The 25,902-nt window shown below is 41.4% G+C and overlaps 1 protein-coding gene and 1 long non-coding RNA gene across 3 annotated transcripts in view; one reads left to right on the forward strand and one right to left on the reverse strand.

The window, feature by feature from the left end:
- AK9 (adenylate kinase 9) overlaps positions 1–25,902 on the reverse strand; it is a 217,787-nt gene that overhangs the window by 174,489 nt on the left and 17,396 nt on the right. For both annotated transcript variants that reach the window (XM_038394087.2, XM_043510793.1), the window contains exons 4-8: positions 24,922–24,974; positions 24,694–24,790; positions 21,209–21,321; positions 16,430–16,612; positions 2,865–2,990 (exon numbers count right to left, since the gene is read on the reverse strand). In XM_038394087.2, coding sequence (XP_038250015.1) covers positions 2,865–2,990; positions 16,430–16,612; positions 21,209–21,321; positions 24,694–24,790; positions 24,922–24,974 — 572 coding nt within the window. The remainder of the gene's footprint in view (positions 1–2,864; positions 2,991–16,429; positions 16,613–21,208; positions 21,322–24,693; positions 24,791–24,921; positions 24,975–25,902) is intronic.
- Positions 1,196–24,984, forward strand: LOC122459308. Its single transcript, XR_006279907.1, has 3 exons — positions 1,196–1,242; positions 21,737–21,832; positions 24,368–24,984. It is a non-coding gene; the product is annotated as an uncharacterized LOC122459308 (long non-coding RNA).

Genomic DNA, 25,902 nt, shown 5'->3' on the forward strand with positions numbered 1-25,902 from the left:
AATATCCGAGACAGGCTGGTTACTGGGTTAACAGATAAAAATATTTCACAGTAGCTATAACTGAAGAGAGATTTAACACTAGGCACAGCTATACAGAGAGCAAAGAAGTCTGAGCTGGTGAGACAGCAAAACCTAAAGCAACTGGAAAAACCTGAAACTAGCTTAGAAACTGTAAAGAGACAATTGAGTGTTAAATGTCACTAGCATAAAACCTCTGAGGCAAGGAACTCTCAGGCAAAGAGGAACAAATTCCAGCCTGCAGGCACAAGGCGTGGAAAAAGTCACATGATGATACATGTCCAACCAAAAGACACACAATGTCAGACATGCATGAAATATGGACATTTTGCAGCTGTTTGCCACATGAAAGCAGGTGGGGAATTGACTCGTATGACAGACAATCAAGAGCCATTGTTTCTGGGATCTATCACTTGCGATGACATACACCCTGCCTGGAGAGTGAAACTGAATATTCATGGCAAGGCTATTGACTTTAAAATTGACTCAGGAACTGACATCACAGAAGGGACTTACAATCACCTTCAACCCCTTCCAGAGCTGAAGTTGCCTGACACAGCTCTGACGAACCTTGGAGTTATTCTGAACCTCCTAGGCCAGTTCACCACAAAAACTTATAAAGACAGAAGTTTTGTATTCAGAGGTATGTGATCAAAAACCAGTGACCTCCCCAGCTGCAGCATAGCAGCCATGATGGACCTAGTGAAAAAGGTGGAGGAGCTTGAGAGAAGATTTGATAATATTAGACTTTTGAAAGGAAATCTAGTACAAATCAACTTAAGAGACAATGCTGAACAATACAGTGTAGAAACACCCCTACCTGTAAAACCTTGGAAGAGACTAGCTTCAGATTTATGTGAAGTCAAAAGACATGCCTGGTCATAGTGGACTATTTTTCCAGGCTGTAGTGGGGCAGTTGCCCCACACCATGAAGAGTAGGAGTTAAAGCAGACCTGAGAGAGCCTGCACAGAACCCTCCAATTAAAGGAGGGCTCATTAAGTGAGCCAATTGGGAGGTGGTTTTTTGCAGTGGCCAATCAGGGCTAGCAGGGGGCATATATAAAGGGCTGCTCAACAGAGCAGAGAGCAGTCTCTCCCTGGCCTGCTAGGGAGAAGGACTGGCTATCTAGGAGGGCCAGGGCCAGGGCCAGGGCCAGGGCCAGGGCCGAAGGAGAATCTGGCTGACTGTTACCAAACTGAGACCCTGGAGGAAGGGTAGATAAGGTGCTAGGGCTGGGGGGGAAGTGGCCCAGGGAAAAGAGGCAGCAGAGGAGGAACAGTGAGTGGCTGCCAGCTATAGGATCCCTGGGTCAGGATACCAAGTAGTAGGTAGACTTGGGTTCCTCCCTCTTTCTTTGCCCCCTACTTGCTCTGAGGGAAGTGGCGAACAAAGACTGCAGTTTGCCCCTGGAGCAAGGGACTAGACTGGGGACTGCAGCAGGCCACTGAGGTGAGTGGCTGGACTATAGACTGCCTGTTCCCCCCCAAAAGAGGGGAGAGACAGTGGAGTGGGGCACAGCCCAGAAGGGGATGCCGTGGTCTGAGAAGAGACACGAGTCAGAGTGCTGGAGACAGCAAAGTAAGAGTAACAGCAAGCGAGACATCACTGGAGAAGGGCACCCTGAAGAAGGACTCAAGCTAATTCCTAGAATGGCCAGTAGGAGGTGCCACATGGTGAGGCCCAGTCCATTACATGGGTATATAGAAATAATGTACTGGAAAGACATGGCATGTTGCTATGTTATCAAAAAACTGAAGTACACTTTTGCTCACTTCAGTATTCCAGAACAGTTAGTGATGGACAACAGACCACAATTCACTGTAGCAGAATTTGTCATTCTGAATTAAAAATGATTTTGAGCCTATTATTAGCAGCCCACATTACCCACAAGTGAATGGAAAGATTGAGAGAGCTGTACAGAAAATCCTATAGTAAGAAGAGTAAGGAATGGATCTTCTGAGTTACAGATCAACACCAACAGCAGCTCCAGGATACAGTCCAGCACAACTCCTAACAGGAAGACAAGAACTACTGTTCCAACTTTGGAAAATAATCTATCTCCAAAGTGGCCAGACATGAAGGCAAAAAGAGATGATGAATAGTTTTACAATAAATGACACTCAATTAGAGAACTGCCAGGTCTGGAACCAGGTAACCCCATTCATGTCAAACTGGATGGAGAAAAAGGATGGACAACTCCAGCTGTTGTAAAGGAAAAGAATTCAGTGCCCAGACCATATGTGATCGAGACCAACAGTGGAGAGTTCAAAAGAAACTGTTACGTTTGAGTAGTAAAATTAGAAAAAGAGTATTATTCAGAGACACTTGACAGAAGGATATATACTGAACTTCAAAGATAGCACAATAGCATAAATATTGTAAATGGTAGGAAAGTAGAAATTAAAGGGGGAGATGTAATGGAATGCTAAACTGTATTATACTATTCTGCCTATTGGAGGCACTGTGAGTAAAAGACCTTCTGTAAAGCTAATCTTATCTGGATTTTATGATGAACACAGTGGGTGTGTATAAGCAAGATTTGTAGCCAGACGACATCTGGTATGGAAGTACATGACAGTGTAGTTCTCACAGTTTTTAAGCCCCATCCAAACTAAAAAGATGGTACAGGACTTTGATTTGACACTAGAAACAACTGTGAACTGTCTTGTATCCTGAACTTTTTAATCTGAACCTCAAAATTCTGAGGAGGGGGGTCAGATTGTGGGTTAGGTTCATCTTTGCAAAATAAACTCAAGATACCCAGACTGCATAAAAATTATAGAAAAACAAATGTTAAAAATTATCTTCTGGTGTATACAACAATATTACTTTGTGCTGTTCTTACCTCTAGAGGATGTAGCATGGTATCCTTATAGAGATTAACCCTGGCTTCTGAATTTTCCAAAAAATCTTCAGGCCTCTGCACCAAATGAGGCAAAATATCTGACAACATGATTGCATCTGCTGCTGCCTAAAGTAAAGAAAAGAAATACTTTATTTCAAGCCCTGTAATAATAAATGTACAAAGCCTGTCTAGATAGGACCCTACTACTCTTCGTGTGTGTGGCATAGTAGTTTAAGGAGTTCTCTGAGGATTCCCTTGGTTGATAGTGATCCACCAGCTAACTTGGTAAGTGGGTTTAATGGGGATGGGAGGAGCTCTAGACACCTCTGTCCAACATTATAAAGCAGTGCAATTTAAAGGCATCCCAGGGTAAAAGGGAATGAACTAGTCCCCAAGATGAGGTGCAGGGAGAGGACATAAATCTGTTTGCTTCTCCTCCCCCAAGGTGTATGGCACACTCCTTTGCTGCACCTGAGCATTCAGCCTTTAGTATTTTCTACAAGTATCTAGATGATATTTTCACCTTTAAAAATGTTGTACTATCTCCCTAAGGCCTTGTCCAGACTAGGAAGAAAAATATTTTAATCAACATGTTAGCTAATATTTATTGATGGGATACATTAAAAAAGAAAGTATGATAGTAAGAAAAGGGAAAAGTAAATGAGAGGAGGAATGAAATTGGAAAATATTGAGGAGCTAGAGAAGAGAACATAATGAAGTGAAAGGACAAGGGGCAGGAGCAAGAACAAAAGAAAACAGAAAACAGACCTTGTAGAAAATATAGGAAAAGATAGACCACAAAAAGAAATAATGGAGTGAAGCAAAGAAGAGAAAGGAGGAGAAACTTCAGTGAAAGGGATGTAATAAGTTATCCTTTTAAAAAAAATTTAAACAAAGTTGAGTGTCAATATTTTAACAACTAAATACAGGGCACAATAAATAATACACAACTATTTTATTCCTTTAAACTTCACTGTCATGCCTGGGAGCATGTCAGCAAAGATATTTTTCATCATGGTAGGTGTCATATAAATGTTTGGAGCCCTGTCAAAAATAAATTCAAAATGGTTCCCAGGAATATTTTTCCTCTTCCCTTTTTTGTCACCCTTTAATCCCCTTTGCACTTGCATTGATTTAATCTTTACTCATTAAGCTATCTGTATACATTAAATTGCAAGCTTTTTGAAGTAGGGTCCTTGTCAGATTTTACATCTGTAATGCACCTTGTATATCTGTGGCACAAAATAAATAATACTATAAATAGTGAAGAACAAAGTAAAATACAATCTGCCAAGCCCCCGAGCCAGCAAAGCACTTAAAATGCATGTCCAGTTATATAACTATTATTTAATATTTGCATTTCATTAGTGTCTAGAAACTTATTAAAGGTGTGCAGGAACTAAAGATGTAAACAGCTGGACTCAGTTACACAAAGCTCTCATCCATATAGAATTTTGTGTATTTTCTAGCTATTATAATAAAAATATTGTGTTAATTTTTCATTAATAACCAAAAGGCATACAAAACAAGGCTGACCTTATTAGTGATCATTTGTTTCATTAGCTAAACACATACACAGACGATTTTGTAGCAACTTACATTTTTATACATATAGAGTGAAAATTAGCTCTCAAATTAAGCCTAAGAAAGACTGAGGTGGACAATATTTCACCCCAGTCAAGAAGGAGCTAAAGAACTCCACTGGGCACAATTAGCATGAACTCTGAGTACCTGTGAGGCCTGTCAAACCTGGAGAGGGGCAGCTCTTTAAAAGAGAGGTTCTAAGCCCCGTATATGGTGGCAGGCTGGCTGAGGCTTGAGGTTGAGAGAGACTATGGGGTTGGTGCTGAGTTGGCTGGAATTTGGAGCTGATGCATGCAGGGACTGAGGTAACTGGAGGCAGGCTGCTGGCTGAAGATTGGGTTGGGGCTGAGTGCTGGTATCTGGCTGAATATAGTGAGGCTGGATTGTAGGAACAGTTGGAGTGGAGATCTAAGGCTGGACCCCAGCTGCAACAAGGCTGAATGTTGAAACTGACAATGGAGGCTGAGGAAAAATAGTAGATGAGGAATGGTCTCAGATCAGGAAAGAGAAAAAAAAGATTAGATATATCAGGTTTTGAAGATAGAATACAAAGAAATGAAAAACAAAAACAAGGTAAAAGTCAACCTTTCATATTGTCAAATCAGTTATAGAAAATGTGAAAATAGATGATGATAACCCCCTGAAAATGGCGGAATGGATCATGTGAAGTGTTGGTTATGTACAAAGAGCTAAAAGAATGCATGATGGAGATCTATTGATAGAATGTCCACTTAAGGAGCAAGCTGAAAAACTTTTTAGAACTGTAACCTTAAGGAAAATGAGAGATACTTGTCAACTGTCTAAATTCCTGATGGAAGCAAGAGGGGTTATGTATGGAGTGCTGTTAGGATTGTCTGAGGATGATATCAAAAGAAAGAGAAATTATCATTTGTTAAACAGCTACTTTCATAAGAGAGAGAGTGAAAACCAGCCATCTACTGCTGTACACATAACATCTGAAGGCAGGACACTTTGGATAGGATCCAAATGGGGAATCCATCTTTATGGGTTAAACAACAGACTCCTCCCAATTCCTGTGAGGTGTTATAATTGTCAAAGGTTTGGATGTGCTGCAACTATTTGTAAGAAAGCAATGAGGTACAGCATACGTGGAAGAAATCACTCATATGAGAACTGTGTAGAAGGAATAGAACTTAAATGCAGCAATGGTGGAGGAATGCACAGTACAGCTTATAAAGGATGTGCAGAATGAGCTAGAGAAATACAAAAAAAAATTTTTTCCAAGAAGTATCATCTGTAGAGGCTACCAATGAGTCCCACTGCAGAAAACATAAAAATAAAAATACACAAGTAAGAGACAAGATGTACAAGAGCAACAGAACATCTCTGGTCAGGAAGGAGAATGTGAGGGGAATGGGAGATGATGTATCTTGTGCTAAAGAGAAGTTTATTAACTGCATCTTGCTGATGGGGAAAAAACTGAAAGGATTAAAATCAGATATTTTTCTGCTTCTTTTGCTAATGATAGACAACCTCTTGACAGACTGCATTCATGAGATTTTAAATGTAGGCAAAAATGCAGCTTATATAACAGTATCTTAATGATCCTTAGCTGGAATGTGCAGAGTTTAATAATGCATGATCAGGAACTTAAGAAAGTCATCTTTGAAATGGAGAAAAGCCTGATTATGTGTGCAAGAAATAGGGCTAATACGGGGGAACACAATCTAAAAGGGAGGACATGTGACAGCCCCACGTCTCCTCTCCCCAGCAACACCCCCTGCCCTGCGTCCAGCCTGGAGTCTCCCCTGCCCACCAGAGTTAACTGTGGGGCAGAGCTCTGTCCTTCCATTGCACCTCCTCCCTTCTGGCACGTTTGGCTGCTTTCCCTGGCAGCCAGGCCTGGGCGGGGAGCCGGACAGAGATGCTTCTCACATGGCTAAAGCTGACTGCTCAGGGTCACTGCTGTGTGCAGCGCAGAGGCTGCTTGAGAGAGAGCCTGGCTAGGGCAGCAGCCTGCCGCATCCCCTGTGCTCCCTGCCCAGGCCCAGCTGCTGGGGACAGGGACCGAGTAAGTTGGAGCCCTCCCCCGGCACGTTTCTGGCTTGCTTGGCCCATTCCTAGAAGTCGGACCTGGGCAGGGAGCAGGGGCTGGGGTACCACCCCAGCCAGGCTCTCTTTCAGGCTGCTGCCACACTGCACAGAGTAGGAACCCAAAGTGCCCAGCATGAGAAATGGCTGGTCCCACCCCTTCCGCTCCCTGCCTGGGCCTGGCTGCCAGGGACAGGGACGAAGTGTAGGGTTGCCAAATTTCTAAAACCAAACAAAACTGAACACCCTTGCCCTGCCCCCTGACCAGAGGCCCTGTCCCTTCTCTAAGGCTCCACCCCTGATCAATCCATCCCCTCTCCCTCTGTTGCTTGCTCTCCTCCACCCTCACTCACTCGCTCATTTTCACTGGGCAGGGGCAAGGGGTGAGAGCTCCAGCTGGGGGTGCGGGGTATGGAGTGGGGCCAGAAATGAGGGGTTCAGGGTGCAGGAGGGGGCTCTGGTCTAGGGCAGGGGGTTGGGGGATGGGAGTGGGTGAGGGCTCCGGCTGGTGGTGCAATCTCTGGGGTGGGGCCAGGGATGAAGGGTATGGGGTACAGGAGGGGGCTGGGGCTGAGGGGTTCAGAGTGTGGGAGGGGCTCTGTGCTGACACAAAGGGTTGGGGTGTGTGTGGGGGTGCAGGCTCTGGGGTGGGGCCAGTGGGAGTTCTGTTGGAGGAGAAGGTATTTGTACTTGGTTTTGTATCTTTAGTATTTGTGTGTGTGTGTGTAGAGGCTTGTAGGGACTTTGTGCTGCAAGAGAAGCTGAGCCCTGATTAGGGGGCGGGGCTTTTCTGACTAGGGGTCCTATAAAGGTAGCCAGCCAGCGGTACAGACAGCTGCAGTAGCACAGGTGCTAGCAAACAGAGCTCTAAACAGGGGAGTTTCAGTGGGAGTTTGTATTGTGGTGCTTGTTTGGGGTTTGTTTTTGCTGGGGGGGTGGTCTTTTTGGTGTGGCTTGTGTTTCCCAGATTAAGAGGATTTAGCTGGGAAGGCTATGATGGATACGGAGGCAGCTGTGGGAGTGACTCCTGTAGTGGAAGACACAATGAGGATGACTGGATGTGGGAGCTGTAGTATGTACATGATCCTGGAGGGGGGGACCTGGTAAGAGTTTTTTCTGCATGAAATGCCGTCTGATAGAGCTGATGGAGGAAAAGATCCGAGGTCTGGAGATGCAGGTGGAAAGTCCGGTTGAGTTTAGGAAGAGATTTGAGCAGATGATGGAGCAAAGACATGAGGTATCTGAAGGGAAAAGCTCAGACTCACAGATGGAAGCAGGGCTGGGGAATTTAGAGGGGAGACTGGGTGAGGAAAGTGGTCAGTGGAAGCATGTGACTAAAAGAACCAGGCAGAGGAAAAGACGGGCTAGTGAAGGAGAAATAGAGCTTAGGAACAGGTTTGCAGAGTTGGAAAATGAAGAAGGGGCTCAGCAGGTAGTTACTGAAGGTGGAAGGGCAAGGAAGAAGAGAAGAGAGGCTAGCCCTATAGGAAAAGGGGAAGAGTCAAGGGAGACTACACCAAATATAAGCCCCAGGAGGATACAGGATGGGTTGAAAAGGATTATAAGGGAAAATAGGAATGGAAAGAACTTGCAGCCAGAGGGAACAGGGGAGAGACTGGAGAATAGCACTGTCACCAGGAAAAGGCAGGCCTATGTGATAGGGGACTCTTTATTGAGAAGAATAGACAGACCTGTAACTAGAGTTGATCCAGAGAATGGAAGGGTGTGCTGTCTTCCGGGTGCTAAGATACGGGATGTAGACCTGAGGTTGAAAAGGATCCTAAAGGGAGCGGGAAAGAATCCCCTAATTATCCTTCATGTGGGAACAAATGATACGGCTAGATTCTCGCTGGAAAGTATTAAGGGAGACTATGCTAGGCTGGGGAAGACGCTTAAGGAAATTGAGGCTCAGGTGATCTTTAGTGGGATCCTGCCTATCCTAGAGAAGGGCAACAAAGGTGTGACAAGATTATGACTGTCAACAGATGGCTTAGGCAGTGGTGCTATAAGGAGGGCTTTGGGATGTATGGCCACTGGGAGGCATTCACGGACAGAGGACAGATCTCTCGGGATGGACTTCATCTGAGTATGGAAGGAAATAGACTCCTAGGATGGAGGCTGGCACAACTGATAAAGAGAGCTTTAAACTAGGAATTTGGGGGAGATGGTTGGGAGATGTCCAGGTAATCTCCACGCCAGATTTTAGCATTGAGAGGGAAGAAGATGAAGTAAGAAAGGATACAGCCGTGGGTAGGAGAATGTATATAAGGAGCGAGGGCGGTGTGGATACTAGTCTAATAGGTTATACTGGCTGTAGAATGACTGTGCCTAATAGGGTACAAAACGTGAGCGAGGCCAAACAGCAAAAATTAAGATGTTTGTACACCAATGCGAGGAGCCTAGGTAACAAAATGGAGGAACTAGAGCTACTGGTGCAGGAAGTGAAACCAGATATTATAGGGATAACAGAAACATGGTGGAATAGTAGTCATGACTGGACTACAGGTATTGAAGGGTACGTGCTGTTTAGGAAAGACAGAAATAAAGGTAAAGGTGGTGGAGTAGCATTGTATATCAATGATGAGGTAGAATGTAAAGAAATAAGAAGCGATGCAATGGATAAGACAGAGTCTGTCTGGGCAAAAATTACATTGGGGAAGAAAACTAGTACAGCCTCTCCTACGATAGTGCTTGGGGTGTGCTATAGACCTCCGGGATCTAATTTGGATATGGATAGAGCCCTTTTTAATGTCTTTAATCAAGTAAATACTAATGGAAACTGCGTGATCATGGGAGACTTTAACTTCCCAGATATAGACTGGAAGACCAGTGCTAGTAATCATAATAGGGCTCAGATTTTCCTAGATGCGATAGCTGATAGATTCCTTCATCAAGTAGTTGCTGAACCGACTAGAGGGGATGCCATTTTAGATTTAATTTTGGTGAGTAGCGAGGACCTCATAGAAGAAATGGTTGTAGGGGACAATCTTGGCTCAAGTGATCATGAGCTAATTCAGTTCAAACTAAATGGAAGGATTAAGAAAAATAAATCTGCAACTAGGGATTTTGATTTCAAAAGGGCTGACTTTCAAAAATTAAGGAAATTAGTTAGGGAAGTGGATTGGACTGAAGAACTTATGGATCTAAAGGTAGAGGAGGCCTGGGATTACTTTAAATCAAAGCTGCAGAAGCTATCGGAAGCCTGTATCCCAAGAAAGGGGAAAAAATTCATAGGCAGGAGTTGTAGACCCAGCTGGATGAGCAAGCATCTTGGAGAGGTGATACAAGGAGTGGAAGATGGCAGGTATCAGCAAGGAAAGCTACCTTATTGAGGTCCGATCATGTAGGGATAAAGTGAGACAGGCTAAAAGTCGAGTAGAATTGGACCTTGCAAAGGGAAATGAAACCAATAGTAAAAGGTTCTATAGCCATATAAATAAGAAGAAAACTAAGAAAGAAGAAGTGGGGCTGCTAAACACTGAGGATGGAGCGGAGGTTAAAGATAATCTAGGCATGGCCCAATATCTAAACAAATACTTTGCCTCAGTCTTTAATAAGGCTAAAGAGGATCTTAGGGATAATGGTAGCATAACAAATGGGAATGAGGATATGGAGGTAGGTATTACCATATCTGAGGTAGAAGCTGAAACAGCTTAATGGGACTAAATCGGGGGGGGGCCAGATAATCTTCATCCAAGAATATTAAAGGAATTGGCACCTGAAATTGCAAGCCCATTAGCAAGAATTTTTAATGAATCTGTAAACTCAGGAGTTGTACCGAATGATTGGAGAATTGCTAATATAGTTCCTATTTTTAAGAAAGGAAAAAAAAGTGATCCGGGTAACTACAGGCCAGTTAGTTTGACATCTGTAGTATGCAAGGTCCTGGAAAAAATTTTGAAGGAGAAACTAGTTAGGGACATTGAAGTCAATGGTAAATGGGACAAAATACAACATGGTTTTACAAAAGGTAGATCGTGCCAAACCAACCTGATCTCCTTTTTTGAAAAAGTAACAGATTTTTTAGATCAAGGAAACGCAGTGGATCTAATTTACTTAGATTTCAGTAAGGCGTTTGATACCGTGCCACGTGGGGAATTTATTAGTTAAATTGGAGAAGATGGGGATCAATATGAACATAAAAAGGTGGATAAGGAATTGGTTAAAGGGGAGACTGCAACGGGTCCTACTGAAAGGCGAACTGTCAGGCTGGAGGGAGGTTAGCAGTGGAGTTCCTCAGGGATCGGTTTTGGCTCCAATCTTATTATTACTGACTTTGGCACAAAAAGTGGGAGTGTGCTAATAAAGTTTGCAGATGATACAAAGCTGGGAGGTATTGCCAATTCAGAGAAGGATCGGCATATTATACAGGAGGATCTGGATGACCTTGTAAACTGGAGTAATAGTAATAGGATGAAATTTAATAGTGAGAAGTGTAAGGTTATGCATTTAGGGATTAACAACAAGAATTTTAGTTACAAGTTGGGGACGCATCAATTAGAAGTAACGGAAGAGAAGGACCTTGGAGTATTGGTTGATCATAGAATGACTATGAGCTGCCAATGGGATATGGCTGTGAAGAAAGCTAATGCGGTTTTGGGATGCATCAGGAGAGGCATTTCCAGTAGGGATAAGGAGGTTTTAGTACCACTATACAAGGCACTGGTGAGACCTCACCTAGAATACTGTGTGCAGTTCTGGTCTCCCATGTTTAAAAAGGATGAATTCAAACTGGAGCAGGTACAGAGAAGGGCTACTAGGATGATCCGAGGAATGGAAAACTTGTCTTATGAAAGGTTTCAGTGTAGCAGCCGTGTTAGTCTGTATTCGCAAAAAGAAAAGGAGTACCCGTGGCACCTTAGAGACTAACAAATTTATTAGAGCATAAGCTTTCGTGAGGTACAGCTCACTTCATCGGATGCATTCGATAAAGTGAGCTGTAGCTCACGAAAGCTTATGCTCTAATAAATTTGTTAGTCTCTAAGGTGCCACAAGTACTCCTTTTCTTTTTGTCTTATGAAAGGAGACTTAAGGAGCTTGGCTTGTTTAGCCTAACTCAAAGAAGGTTGGGGGGAGAGATGATTGCTCTCTATAAATATATCAGAGGGATAAATACCGGAGAGGGAGAGCAATTATTTTATAATTATAAGCTCAGCACCAATGTGGGCACAAGAGCAAATGGGTATAAACTGGCCACCAGGAAGTTTAGACTTGAAATTAGACGAAGGCTTCTAACCATGAGAGTAGTGAGGTTTTGGAATAGCCTTCCAAGGGAAGCAGTGGGGGCAAAAGATCTATCTGGTTTTAAGATTCTACTTGATAAGTTTATGGAGGAGATGGTATGATGGGATAATGGGATTTTGGTAAGTAATTGATCTTTAAATATTCAGGGTAAATAGGCCAAATCCCCTGAGATGGGATATTAGATGGATGGGATCTGAGTTACCCAGGAAAGAATTTTCTGTAGTATCTGGCTGGTGAATCTTGCTCATATGCTCAGGGTTTAGCTGATCGCCATATTTGGGGTCGGGAAGGAATTTTCCTCCAGGGCAGATTGGAGAGGCCCTGGAGGTTTTTCGCCTTCCTCTGTAGCATGGGGCACGGGTCACTTGAAGGAGGATTCTCTGCTCCTTGAAGTCTTTAAACCACGATTTGAGGACTTCAATAGCTCAGACATAGGTGAGGTTTTTCGTAGGAGTGCATGGGTGAGATTCTGTGGCCTGCGTTGTGCAGGGGGTCGGACTAGATGATCAGAATGGTCCCTTCTGACCTTGGTATCTATGAAATGTGGGGTTAAGGGTGCAGAAGGGGGCTCCAGGCTGAGGCAGGGGGTTGGTGTTTGAGTGTGTGTGTGTGGGGGGAGGGGGGGCAGCAGGGGGCTCCAGGCTGGGGCCAAGAGGTTCAGAGTGCGGGGGGGGAGCTCAAGGCTGCGGCATTGGGGCATGGGAGGGGGTGCATGCTCTGGGTAGCGCTTACCTCAGGCAGCTCCCAGGAAGCGGCAACATGTCCCTGCGGCTCCTCGGCGGAGGCACAGCCAGGTGGCTCTATGTGCTTCCCCAACCCACAGGCATCGCCCCTACAGCTCTCATTGGCCGTGGTGCAGTGGGAGGAAGGAGTCCTACTCCCTCCCTCCTGGCAGGCCAATTAACTTCAATAGCTCAGACATAGGTGAGGTTTTTCATAGGAGAGGGTGGGTGAGATTCTGTGGCCTGCGCTGGGCAGAAGGTCGGACTAATTGATCAGAATGGTCCCTTCTGACCTTAGTATCTATGAATTAGTATTCTGGGGATGGAGGGCATTTGGATATACCCCGGAGGCTATCAGAAGAAGGGGAGAAGGTCTGTATACATATAAAAAGGAACTTAGTTAAGTTGAAATGGATGCGCAGAAACTAAGTTTTGATGCTATTGCAATTCCCATGCAGAACAAAAACACATGGCTTTAAAATGTTTATAAGCCATGTAAAAATGAATTATTTTAGAACTAGAAAAATTTAGTTAATAACAAAAACCCATTGATAATTTGCAGAGACTTTAATTGTCATAATGAGCTATGGGGAAGTAAGTAAACTTACTAACAGTAAATGCTTAGGTTTCAGAGTAGCAGCCGTGTTAGTCTGTATTCGCAAAAAGAAAAGGAGTACTTGTGGCACCTTAGAGACTAACAAATTTATTAGAGCATAAGCTTTCGTGAGCTACAGCTCACTTCATTGGATGCATTTGGTGGAAAAAACAGAGGAGAGATTTATATACACACACACAGAGAACATGAAACAATGGGTTTATCATACACATTGTAAGGAGAGTGATCACTTAAGATAAGCCATCACCAACAGCAGGGGGGGGAAAGGAGGAAAACCTTCCATGGTGACAAGCTGTTGGTGATGGCTTATCTTAAGTGATCACTCTCCTTACAATGTGTATGATAAACCCATTGTTTCATGTTCTCTGTGTGTGTGTATATAAATCTCTCCTCTGTTTTTTCCACCAAATGCATCCGATGAAGTGAGCTGTAGCTCACGAAAGCTTATGCTCTAATAAATTTGTTAGACTCTAAGGTGCCACAAGTACTCCTTTTCTCTTTGAGTAAATGGTTAGAACACTTTATTGATATTCATAACCTGGTAATATTAAATACAGAAATACATGCTAGATTTAATCAGTGGACAGATCCTTTTCTTTTTTGGATCTAGGAATTGCAACAAACAATATAGATAGTAAATGCAATTGTGAATCTTAAAAAGAAGATGGAATGGGAAGTGATCACTTCCCTACATATACTGAGGACCAAAGCCAAAGAGATGTCAAAAACACAAAGTATTCCTAGTTGAAAGTTTTGAAAAGCTGACTGCGGTCTTTTCAAGATTAAATGTGATGAATATTTATGCAGTGATTGCACAAGTGTCAACGTAATGAATTCTATAACAACATAATAAAAAATTTCAGCAACAGGCCATCTATAAAACATCATATTGTCCCTGATTTAGAAATACGGTTTCCGGATGGAATGAGGATTGTAAATTAGCAATCAAGCAAAGAAACAAAGGTATAGAAGCAAGCAAAACACCACAATTAATAGTAAAGACTTAATGAATTATAAAAAAGACAGTGGCACAAAGGATTATCAAAAAGACAAAAAATCCGTTGGAGAAATGTCTGTGGGAAATTGAACAAAGATTCAAAGCTTTCTGAAATATACAGGCAAATTCAAAAATGAATGGAATTCAAAGTAAATTTATACCTAGTCTTATTGTAAACAATGAAACTGAGGTCTTCAACTAGGAAAAGAATTCCAAAAGGTCAGTAGTGATATGAATCAAAACAATGAGTTTTGGGGGAAAGAAGGAAGTTTACTGAGGATAACTGTGAACTATTAAATGGCTGAAGAGAATATACTGATCTGCTAAACAAAAATTTTAATATGCAGGAGCTTATTGCAACCATTAGAATAAGGAAAAATACAGCTCTGGGTAAAGGTAATATAAATAATGAAATGCTTTAACCATTGTCAAAAGGAAGTCTAAAAATTCTATTGCAGTCATATAATGATATATAGGAAAAAGGACTGCTGTCAATAGACTGGAAACAAGTATTGGTTATATCAATTATATATAAGACCTGAAGCTTATAGGCTTATTGCCCTCACATCAAGTGTGTGGCAAAAATCATGGAAAAATGATAAAAGTAAGACTAATAGAATACTTGGAGAGGGGGAAAAAATTACAACTGAGGTACAAAGTAGTTTCAGAAAAGGAAGATGCACTGTTGACCATATAGTGGGACTAGAAACAGAGGTACACAAAAGCCTAAGGACTAAGAACTTTATAACAGTCTTCCTGGACATTAAAAAAGTTGTGGAGGGAAGGCCTCCTATATAAACTAGCCAAAACTGAAATAAAAGGGAGACTGCTGTGGAGGGATAAGGGCTTTTTTAAGTGACAGAACTATACAAGTCAAAGTAAGAACAGCTTTATCAAAAACCTACAAGCTTAAAAATGGAACTCCACAAGGGAGTATTATTAGTCCTACTTTGTTTTCCATTATGATAAATGGCCTACTGGAAAGTGTGCAGATGGGAACAATATTTCCCTTTTTGCAAACGACTGTGCTATTTGGACTAAGCATAAAAGACTTAAGGCAGTTCAGAGAAATGAACAGCATAAAAGACAAATGAGGCACTCCAGAGAACTTCCAAGTGGGGGAACGATTGGGGATTTAAATTCTCTCTTGCAGAAACAGAATATTTTTAACCATGATAAAAAATAAGGAAGATGGGGACTGACTTGTTTATGGTGAAAAAATTCAGATAGCTGAAAAGTTTATGTTCCTAGGAGCAGTGTTTGGTAATAAATGGACTTGGAAAAGTCACACACAATTAAAAGTGTAAAAGTAGAATGAACTTATTTAAAAGAGTAGCTTGAAACAAATGGGATACAGATAAGAAGGTATTGATTATGCTGTATAGAGCATTGATAAGATCAGTTTTAGACTACAGATGCCAAGTGTTTTGGTTCATCCTCAAAAACAAATGTTAGAAACTTGGAACTGCTGCAGGCTCAAGCTGTGCGATTGGCATGTGGCACAATGACAGCAACATCAGTATGTGTGCTAAACATAGCCACTGGAGAAGCACCTGTAAATTTAAGGATGAAACTATTAGCTGTAATCTTTTGGACAAAGGTAAAAGGGAATCATGAAATCAGAAGTACACAACAGATTTATGAAGATAAAATTATACGGATTGCCACGGACTACCTCGTATTACACCAGGGTCAAAAAATGGGTAAAGGAGATATGTAAAGAAAAAAATGAGAACTAAAAAATTGTAGTCATGGGAAATCATGTTACAGCTGGACAGGTTATTCCCCAGTTGTGGATTTGGAACTGTATTAAAAAAAACTGAAGGAAAAATCCACACATTATGACCAATGACATTTTTTAATTTATGAAAAATGGGGCCAGTTTTACAAAGTCTATACAAATGGATCAAAAAAATGACAGTAGGCGAAGAGTGGGAACAGCTTTCTGTTTTCTAGTCTTGGAATCCAGAAATCTAAAAGGCTATTGAATATGTGACCATTCTCACGTCTGAACTAATGGGGATTATGTTGGCACTAGCCTGGATAACAGATGTGTGACCAACTGTAACTCTAATTTTATCTGTTTCCTTGTCAGGCATAATGACATTCAGAACAGGGACTTCACTGAATTTTACTGATTTTACTGAATGAGTATTATAATTTTGTTTAAATACTATAGTACATCTCTGAAAGCAGAACAGAAATTGATTACAAAAACAGGGTTGAACAAAATGCATTCAGAGTAACAGTTGAGGATTTTTAGTTCATTTTTAAATGTACATAAGCTTTGTTCTTTTTCGGACATGGCTGCTAATAAAGAGAGTCTCTTCTGTAGATTAAGATCAGTTACCTCATCTTCTTCTTCCTGCTCTTCCTCCTCTTCCTCTTCCTCATTTTCTCCTTTATGTTGATCCTTCTTTTTCTTCCGTTTATCAAGAATTTCAGGATCCCACTGGTTCTTTTGGTATATCTGCCCTGTATCAGGATGCTGTCTTTGCCCAGAGAGTCTTTGGCACAAATCATAGTCAGGACACTAGTTAAGAAATAATTGAAAGAAAACTTTGTTTGTTATTAAAAATAATAGTCTACTTAACATTTTTTATATATTGCACTTCTAAATAGCTTTCTAGGCACATAAAACTTTAAAAAAAAGTCAATAATTAAATGTACAGATGTCAAAAGGACACGGGAAGAGCCTTTGTAAACAGACAATTCCCAATACCAAAAGCTACTGCTCAATCACCTACCACATAGCCTCACTTGGCTTTCCCCCAACTTTTGAAAAGCCTGAGAAAACAATGACTGCTAATCCAGGGAGGGGCAGAAAGGGAGAAGCAATTTCTACAGAACCAGAGCCAGATTAACTTTTTTGTGGGCCCGGTGCCAAACATATTTGTGGGCTTCCCTAGGAATGAAGGGGCCGGGGCAAGAGCACAGCAGGCAGGGTAGATCTGATTTAAATCGTGATTGAAATCACTAGTCAGGAAGTCTCAATTTAATCATGGTTTTCTACATAAAAGTGCATTCTTGTTGGTTGTTATAACCTTAATACATAGTCTTCACAACTCAGAGATAGATGTAGGTTTCATTTTTAGAAGGTACACACTACACATTTTTAAAGAGTAATTTATTTTGAAAACTTTTCAGATGAGTTTTACAGCTATATCAGAAAATGAATGATTGTTTGGTTATTTCATTTACCAAATATAATTGAAACTGATATTTATGAAGTCATTGGGAGGTGAACTATCTCCAGTTCAACAGGTTAATCAATTATATTTGGAGGATTTTCTTGCCAGGCTGTATTAGGAGGAGAACATCACCAGACAGACATTTTAAATTGTTTTATTTAACTAAAACAACATTAAGTATTCTGGATTTTTTCTTCAACAGCAAACATAATTTTAACAAAAAAGCATGTCTCTGACTTCACATTTATCTCCAGACTTCTTCTCCTTGTCCAGATCTATTCCGCTCCCAACAATCTTCTATTCATTGAACTTTTTGAAACTTTTCACTTTTAAAGAGAGGTAAGGGATTGACTCTGTACACAAATTTGCAGAGGGACAATAGAGTTGAGGTCTGTTATTTCTCACCTCTGCATATCATTTATTTATTTAAAACATTTTTGCTGTTAACAAGCATGTGTTACCTCTGGGGAGACAAATCCACGGTTTGAGAACTGCAAAACTAAGCATCTCTGATGGTACCTTCTAGACTGAGCACTGAGTCCCAGTGGGTAGACAGAAAGATTAACCTAAATAATCCTGTGAAACCCCATAAGATTGGGTCCCTAATCCATGAACTATTAGAACTCATTTACTAACTTTTCTTAAATATTACATGAATATATTGTCTCGTACTATAGAATTAGAATTTATAATCCTTATTCCATGATGAGATACAATAGTTTTTTCCTCAAAAATCCCATTTAAATAAAAAAAATCTGATTTTTTTATTTTTTAAGTCATTGATTTTTATCCACCATGACAGTGGGGCATGGCGGGGGGAAGGATTGGTCCCCAGCTGGAGTGAGGCAGGGGCCAGAGGCAAGAGCACAGCAGGGCATAGGTTGGGGAAAGGATTGGTCCGCAGCTGGAGTAAGGCAGGGGCCAGACCAAGATGAGCACTGTGGGGCATGGGGGGCAGGATTAGTGCCTGCTGACAGGAGTAAGGCAGGGGCTGGGGGCAAAAGCACAACAGGGCAGGAGCTAGGGTTGGTCCCTGGAGCAAGGGAGGGGCCAGGGGTAAACTGCAAGCGCAGCAGGGCTGGGGAGGAGGTAAACAGGCTTCTCTCCCCACCCCTGCCCACATAGTGTGTATCTACCTTCTCCCTGGTTCTAGCCCATTCTCTTAGTCTCTGTCTGCATTGAGCTGAGGGTGGGGGTGCCCTGAGCACAGGACTGGAGGTGCAGGGTCTGGGAGGGAGTTATGGTGCAGCAGCAGGCTGGGGATTGGGGTGCAGGGTCTGGCCAGGAGCTAGGGTGAGGGAGGGGGCTCAGGGTTGGGGCAGGAGGTTGGGGTGTAGAGCACTTACCTGGGACGGCTCCTATTTGGTGCGAGGGGTGCAGGTGGGAATGTGGGGGAGCATGCAGGAGCTCCTATTTGGTGCTCAGGGTGGGGATGTGGGGGGGTGCAGGAGTCAGGGTGTGGGGGGGCTGGGTATGCGTGGGGGGTGCAGGAGTCAGGGCTGGGGTTGTAGCGGTGTGTGACGGGGATGCAGGAGTCAGGGCTGGGGGTGTGGGCTGGAGTTGTGGGGGTGCTCCCAGCCCTGCGCAGCTCACAGCAGCGGGCTGGGGGGGTATGCCCTGATTCCATCCCCTTCCCCAAGGCCCCGCCCCTTCTCCGCCTCCTTCCCCAAGTGGCGAGCAAGCTGCAGCTCTGCTCCTCCCCCTTCCTTGCATGCGTGATCAGCTGTTCAGCGGCAGGGAGAGAGAGGGAGGATTCAGAGTAGCAGCCGTGCGAGTCTGTATCTGCAAAAAAGAAAATGAGTACTTGTGGCACCTTAGAGACTAACAAATTTATTTGAGCATAAGCTTTTGTGATGAAGGGAGCTGTAGCTCACCAAAGCTTATGCTCAAATAAATTTGTTACTCCAAGGTACCACAAGTACTCCTCTTTTTTTTTTTAAGAGAAGGAAGAGGGGCAGCAACGCTGCATGTTGGGGGAAGAGGCACGGGGGCCACAGCTTGGCTGCCAGCGGAGCCTGCTCTGCAGCAGGAGCCAACAGGACCAAGCTTCTGCCCGCTGCCCCTGCAGAAGAGCGGGTGGGTGGGGGACAGAGAAGAGCGGGCCGGGCCTGAGCCCCTTTGGACTGTGGCCCGGCCCCATGGTCAATCCTGTACTGTACAGAACAAAGTATTGTTTAACTGGACCATGTGGCCAAGTACTGGGCATGATAAGTTCAGTACATGAGCAACCCCTTGAAGTGTTACCAGAATTCTGGAGATTGCCTTGCTCCCCTTGCAAGAACTAGGGAATCTCATGTGATTGCCATATGACACACAACTTTCAGAAGCAGGCAAGAAGAGGCGTTTGCTGAGATTTGCCCTTTTTCCCCCCAAAGGAGCCTCCTCTTTGCCATTTTTTTTATATACAAATAGAACAAGATTTTTCCACAGTGAATAATGAAAAGCTATTCACAGATCATGCATTTCTAAAGAGATTCCTCTTCCTTTCTTTTTGACATAGAATTGTGGCTATTTTCACTATCACATCTAGTTGAAATCCTGGAACCACTGAAGTCAACAGCAAAACTCTCATTTGACTGCAGTGGAGCCAAGATTCCTTCCTTGGAGTTTAAGCTCTCAACTTCCTTCAGCTGAAGTCAGAAGGGGGAGATGAGGTATGTACAGGAAGTCAAGAATTGCCTTTCTGCTGGTGTAAACTGTATCACCCATTTATATGGAATTTTATGTGTGGAAACCATACAGAATGTACTGCCTGGAATAAGTCTTTTGCACTGTCTGTTGTTAAAACAAGGTTCAACTTCCTATAAGTAAAAATAACAGCTCCTTCCCCTAAAGTGTGACAAAAGGGTATTTTGTTTTGGGGTTTCAAGTTATTTTTGTGCTCTCAGAAACCAAATAATTTCAAATTAGCAGTTAAAATGCTCACTGGACTTGTTCAAATGTAAGTCTTTAAATTATGAAATATGTAGAATTTTGGGCTGTGTGTGGAAAAAATTTAATGACATCTAGTGAAGTGGCAGCACTCCCACTACTCCACTTAAGCCAACCAACTACCATCTCTGTCTCACATACATGCTACATATCTAGGTACTTACTGTACTGTCTGAGGAACCACAAGCAAAATCTTATTGAGAATACATGGACAATGTAACAAACACTGCTGTTTCGGCAGCCCATTCATTATTTTAGAAGTTAGAGGGGAAAAAGACCTAATAAATCCAGTATATTTTCTTCTTCTTTTAAGAACTATGGAGTAAGAAGTCCTCTGACTACTGTACTTACAATAATGTGTATTTCTAAATGTATATTACAGTAATTTTTGGAAAGCGTCTGGCTGGTACTTCACTATATGTCTATTTGGGGAATTTCAGTAAATTTTGCAAGAAAGCATAGAGGAGTTTGCAGATTCAGTTCAAATCTGATTTGTAAATAACTGATCTGTAAGTAGTATTTTCACCATTGCTGGCAATTATACAAGGAAGGCTGGACTACAAAGTAACTTGTTTTTTCACTCAAATATGTAACTAATTTTTCCCAAGAATATTTGAGGATAGTCTCAAATAGCACTTCTACTGGCTTTGACTTAGAATATTCATACCATTATTACTCCTAGGCTTTATTTTCATGGAACATGTACTTTTTGTTCCAATCTTAGAAATTGATCAGTGGGATTTATAGTCACTGAGCACCTCATGAAGTTACAGGAGATGCTCAATATCTTGTAGGATCGGTCCTTAGGGCCAAATTCTGCTGTCTATTAGAGCAGTATAAACCCAGCGTAACTTCTTTGACAACTCCATTCTAAAAGAAGAATTTGGCCCTTAGCAACAGCTATTGTACTTCCATATATGAAAAAAATTACTGACTCCTATAGAATATTAATCTTATTTTAAGAATAAGTATGAAAATGATTAGCAAGTTATCAAAGCTGTCATTACCTTAAGGTTAATCAGGAAATTTGGTTTTAATTTTAGATTTCTAATTTTCTCTATTTGCTCCGAAATAGTCATGTATTCCTCTGAGAGAGAAGGAAATCCACTGAGAACATAACCTGCCAAATAAAATGTGTTAAATACATCTTTTGGAAAGTTATTTCAATATATTAAATATTTATATCTGTTTTAAACATTACATCTAGATAGAAGTATAACTAGAATCCATTTGTCATGGCCACACACATTGCTAGCTATGGTTTATCTGTGATTACCTAAAGTGACATGACATAAAGCTGCAATACTTTCAAGATAACTATATACTTCTCAAAGACTGTTAATTCAGTTAATGAATATAGAGAAAAATAGCCCAAAATAGACAAACAATTTTATATGTGCTAAATATTACTTTGAAATCCAATCTGAAAAGTCTAAATCATGTAGCAATTACTCGTAATCCATGAAGTTATATAGGCTATTTATAATGCATGCTCAGTAGCATCTAATGTCTTTCTGTTCTTTGTTGAGTGGCAGGTAGAATATTAGGGTGATTTGAAAATGATGGAATAAGAAGGCTCAAATAGAAAATGTTTGGTTTGGAAATAGACTGAGTCACACTGACCTATGGAGGTGAGTTCAACAGGGAGTAGGAATTCCATAACTGTATTTTGGGAAGGAATCACCTCTCATGCTCTGGAGGTGAGAGCTTTCTGAAAGAAATTGCATCACTTTTTCTTGGGACATAGAGGGTAATCCTTATATTAGGGAGGTGGGAGATCCATGGGATGCAGAACAAATTCCTTTACAATGAGCAGGAACTAGACTCTGTTTTTCAATGTAAGGTCAGTGATCAGAATTACAACAGTATATATACCTTTTGCATAACCTATATCTTTCTACAGCCATGGACTCCAGCCATGCATATGGAGCAACACAAGGCAACAGGGGGACAAGTGAGATTCATATCTGTGCTCTTTGCATCCAGTTTCAAGTGCAGAAAGTCTACCATCCTAGTGACAGATCTGAGTGTGCCCATCTGGTGTCTGAATCCTGGGCTGGGATGGGCTAGTTTTTGTACTGATTATTCAAAACACTAGAAACCTTTGCTAAACTGATCATATTCTGTTGTGGTAGCATTGGCGGCACTATGCTTGACAATGTTTGTGACTTCAATGTCCATGCAGATGATTACTTTTCTAGAGTATCTCAGGATTTCATGCTTGTCACAATGACCATCCTAAGTGGTTTCTGACTCAGCTCACATAGCTTGTCTGTTGCACTATGGATCTAGTATTTGGGTTGGAATGGAGATGGGGGAAGTTAAAGTTACCCTGACATTTCCTTCTGTAAAGAGACTCTGCCTGCCATGGTAAAGGACCAGTTTTGGTACTCTGTCCTTGAAGGCTGATGGAACCTGAGGGCTTCCAGATGACCAGAATGAAGAAAGGAACAGCTATACTGGATCCAACTCCTGCATAGACCAGTATCCTGTGTGCAACAGCAGGCAGCACCAGATGCTTCAAAGTGCAAGAAAACCCTCAGCAGGCAGATGTAGGATAATCTCATCTCCATAAAAGTCTAATCCTAATTCCCAGGATTTAGAAATTGTCTTAAATCCTGAAGCATCAGATTTTATATCCCTTCCAATACTCTTTTAAAAAAATAATTAACTATTATAACTCTAAATATTTTTCTACCCCATATAAGAATGTCCAATTCTTTTTTGGATTTTGCCAAATTTGTCTTTAATAACATCTTGTGACAATGAGTTCCAGAGTCTAATTAGGGTTTGAGTGGAAAACTTTCCTATTACCTACCAGTTATGAATCTGCACCTTTTACTTTCATTAAATGTCCCCTTGTTGTTGTGTTATGAGAACAGAAATTCCTATCTACCTTCTTTGTGCCATTAATTATTTTATCATGTCCACTCTTACTCATTCTTTTCTAAGATAAACAACCCCAATCTCTTCCACATCTCTCTGTATGAGTTTTTTCATATTCCTAATAATCCTTGTCACCATTCTCTGAATGACTCCCTACTCTAATTCTGCATTATCATTTTAGAGAAGGGAAGCCCAGTACTGCACACAGTATTCCAGATGAGGGCATATCACCCATTTAGATAATGGCACTATAACTTTTTACACATTATTTTCCATCCTACTACTGATGCATCCTAACATCTTGTTTGCTTTTTGACCACTGTTGCATATTAAGCAGAGGTTTTATTGAGATGTCCACAATGATTCCCAGGTCCCTTTCCTGACTTGGAATAGTTAATTCAGAACCCTAATAAACCGAACAATAAGTTCAAAATGTTCCTTCTAATGTGGATTATTTTGCATTTATTAATATTTAACTTCATCTGCCATTGTGTTGTCCATTCACCTTGCTTAGTTAAGTCCCTATGAAGTTCTTCACAGACTTCTCTGGACTTGACTACTTTTAAATAGCAAAATGTGTAGAAGATAATTCTCATTGATCATCCTCCTTTCCAGATCATTAGTATATTAGACAATACCAATCTTAACACAGATCCTTGAAGCACCTTCCTGTTAACCTTTTGCCATGACAAAATTGACTATTTATTCCTACAGTTTCCTATGTCTTAGCCAGTTTTTGATCCATGACAGTACTTTGTCTCCCACCCCATGAGTATTTAGTTTCTTTAGAATCCTCTTTTGAGCTTGTTAAAGACCTTTTGAAAGTCAATTGGTTCTTTATCTACTACTTTATTACCATGTTCAAAGAATTCTAACATTAGTAAGATATAATTTTCCTTTAAAGAAACTGTGCTCTGATTAGACTGTTATGTCATGAGCTTCCAGGTGTTTTATTATTCTGTTTTAAATTATAGTGTCTACCAGTTTACCAGCTACATATATAATGTTTACTAGTCTATAGCTCCTTAGAACATCCATACGACCTTTTAAAAAAAAATAGAAACATTTCCTACCCTCCAATTCTCCAGTGTTGCATCTCTTTTAAAATGAGAGATTGTACATCTTTGCTAGCAGCTCAGCAACTTCATACTTATGCTCCTTCAGAACCCTTTGATGTATACTATCTGGGTCTTGGGACTCGCTCCTTTTTAAAATTATTTTGTTCCAGAACTACTTGTTTTGACAGCTCAGTCTCTGATAGTATCTCATTTTTATTACAGAAAATCAGAAGGATATAATTTGGCTGAAAAATATTACTGTTGGTGTGTGTATGAGTACATAGCAGTCTTATGTCCTCTACTATCAATACAGTATTCCCTAAATGCCATCTCAGGTCACCATAATTTACAGATATCCATGTTCTGCATGAAGCAATGAAAAGATTCTACAGTGCTCATGGCAAAAATGTCTGACTGAATCCAACAGATTGCAGTATAGCAGAATTTTAAAAAAATCATATGCTATGGATATACAAGAAGACAAAACTAAGTTTTAGAGGGCTAGGGTGGGGCATACTTTAAGAGTTCTGAAAAATGACAACACATACCAAAGTGAACAACTTCTGGTGACTCAATCTTTTTCAGAATCATCTTTGTAATCAGTTCTTCAGGAATACTTTGACCTCCAAAAAGCAATTCCTGCATCTAAAGGAAAATGTAAAGCATAACATCTTATAATATTTGCATGGTGGCCCCATTCAGCTGCCACTGACTTCAAGGGGAACAAGATGGGGCCTTATGAATGTCATGAAATGTAATAAAACAGTAGATTTTACCTTAAGTCCATATTCTGTTCCTGCAGTAATATTTTCTTCTATTACTTCCAAAGCTAAAATATGTACAGGATACAGAACAAAATTAAAGCAATTAATAAAACATCCCATGTGTGAATTAGTATGTTTTCATGTATATTGTTAGCCTAGCATGGCTGTCTTCATTAGTGATTTCATATTATCACAATGTAACTACTGTGACAGGGTTGGGTCAATGGCTATAGGAGAGTAAAAGAGAGCAGATATATTAGCCCCAGGCTAAGTAGGTCCCTTTTCCCTGGGTAAGGTAACAGGGAAGGTTCCAGAACAATCAGGAACCTTCTGGAGACAATTAAGACAGGCTGATTAGAACACCTGCAGCCAATCAAAAAGCTGCTAGAATCAATTAAGGTAGGCTAATCAGGACACCTGGGTTTTAAAAAGGAGCTCACTTCAGTTTGTGGTGTGAGTATGAGCAAGAGGCACTAGGAGCTGAGAGTGAGAACGTGGACTGTTGAAGGATTGAGGTGTACAAGCATTATCAAACACCAAGAGAAAAGTCCTATGGTGAGGATAAAGAAGGTGTTGGGAGGAGGCCATGGGGAAGTAGCCCAGGGAGTTGTAGCTGTCGCACAGCTGTTCCAGGAGGCACTCTAGACAGCTTCATTCCACAGGGCCCTGGGCTGGAACCCGGAGTAGAGGGCGGGCCCGGGTTCCCCCCAAATCCTTCCAACTCCTGGTCAGACACAGGAGGAGTTGACCTGGACTGTGAATTCAGAAAAACAGCCAAGCTGAGGGCTGCAGTGAAGCTCCAAGGCAAGCAAATTCGCTAATAAGCACAAGACCCACGCAGGTAGAGCAGGAACTTTGTCACAATACTGTGAAATCTGGCACTGAATCTTTGAGCCCAAAAACATTTCACATATTAAGAAGTCAAATTCCAAAAAGAAAACAGTTCAGCCACACAAAGATGTCAGTTTTAAAGTAGCCAGCTGAGAAAAGGGT

Source organism: Dermochelys coriacea, chromosome 3 (genome assembly GCF_009764565.3).
Source record: "Dermochelys coriacea isolate rDerCor1 chromosome 3, rDerCor1.pri.v4, whole genome shotgun sequence".
Classification (NCBI taxonomy): Eukaryota; Metazoa; Chordata; order Testudines; family Dermochelyidae; genus Dermochelys; species Dermochelys coriacea.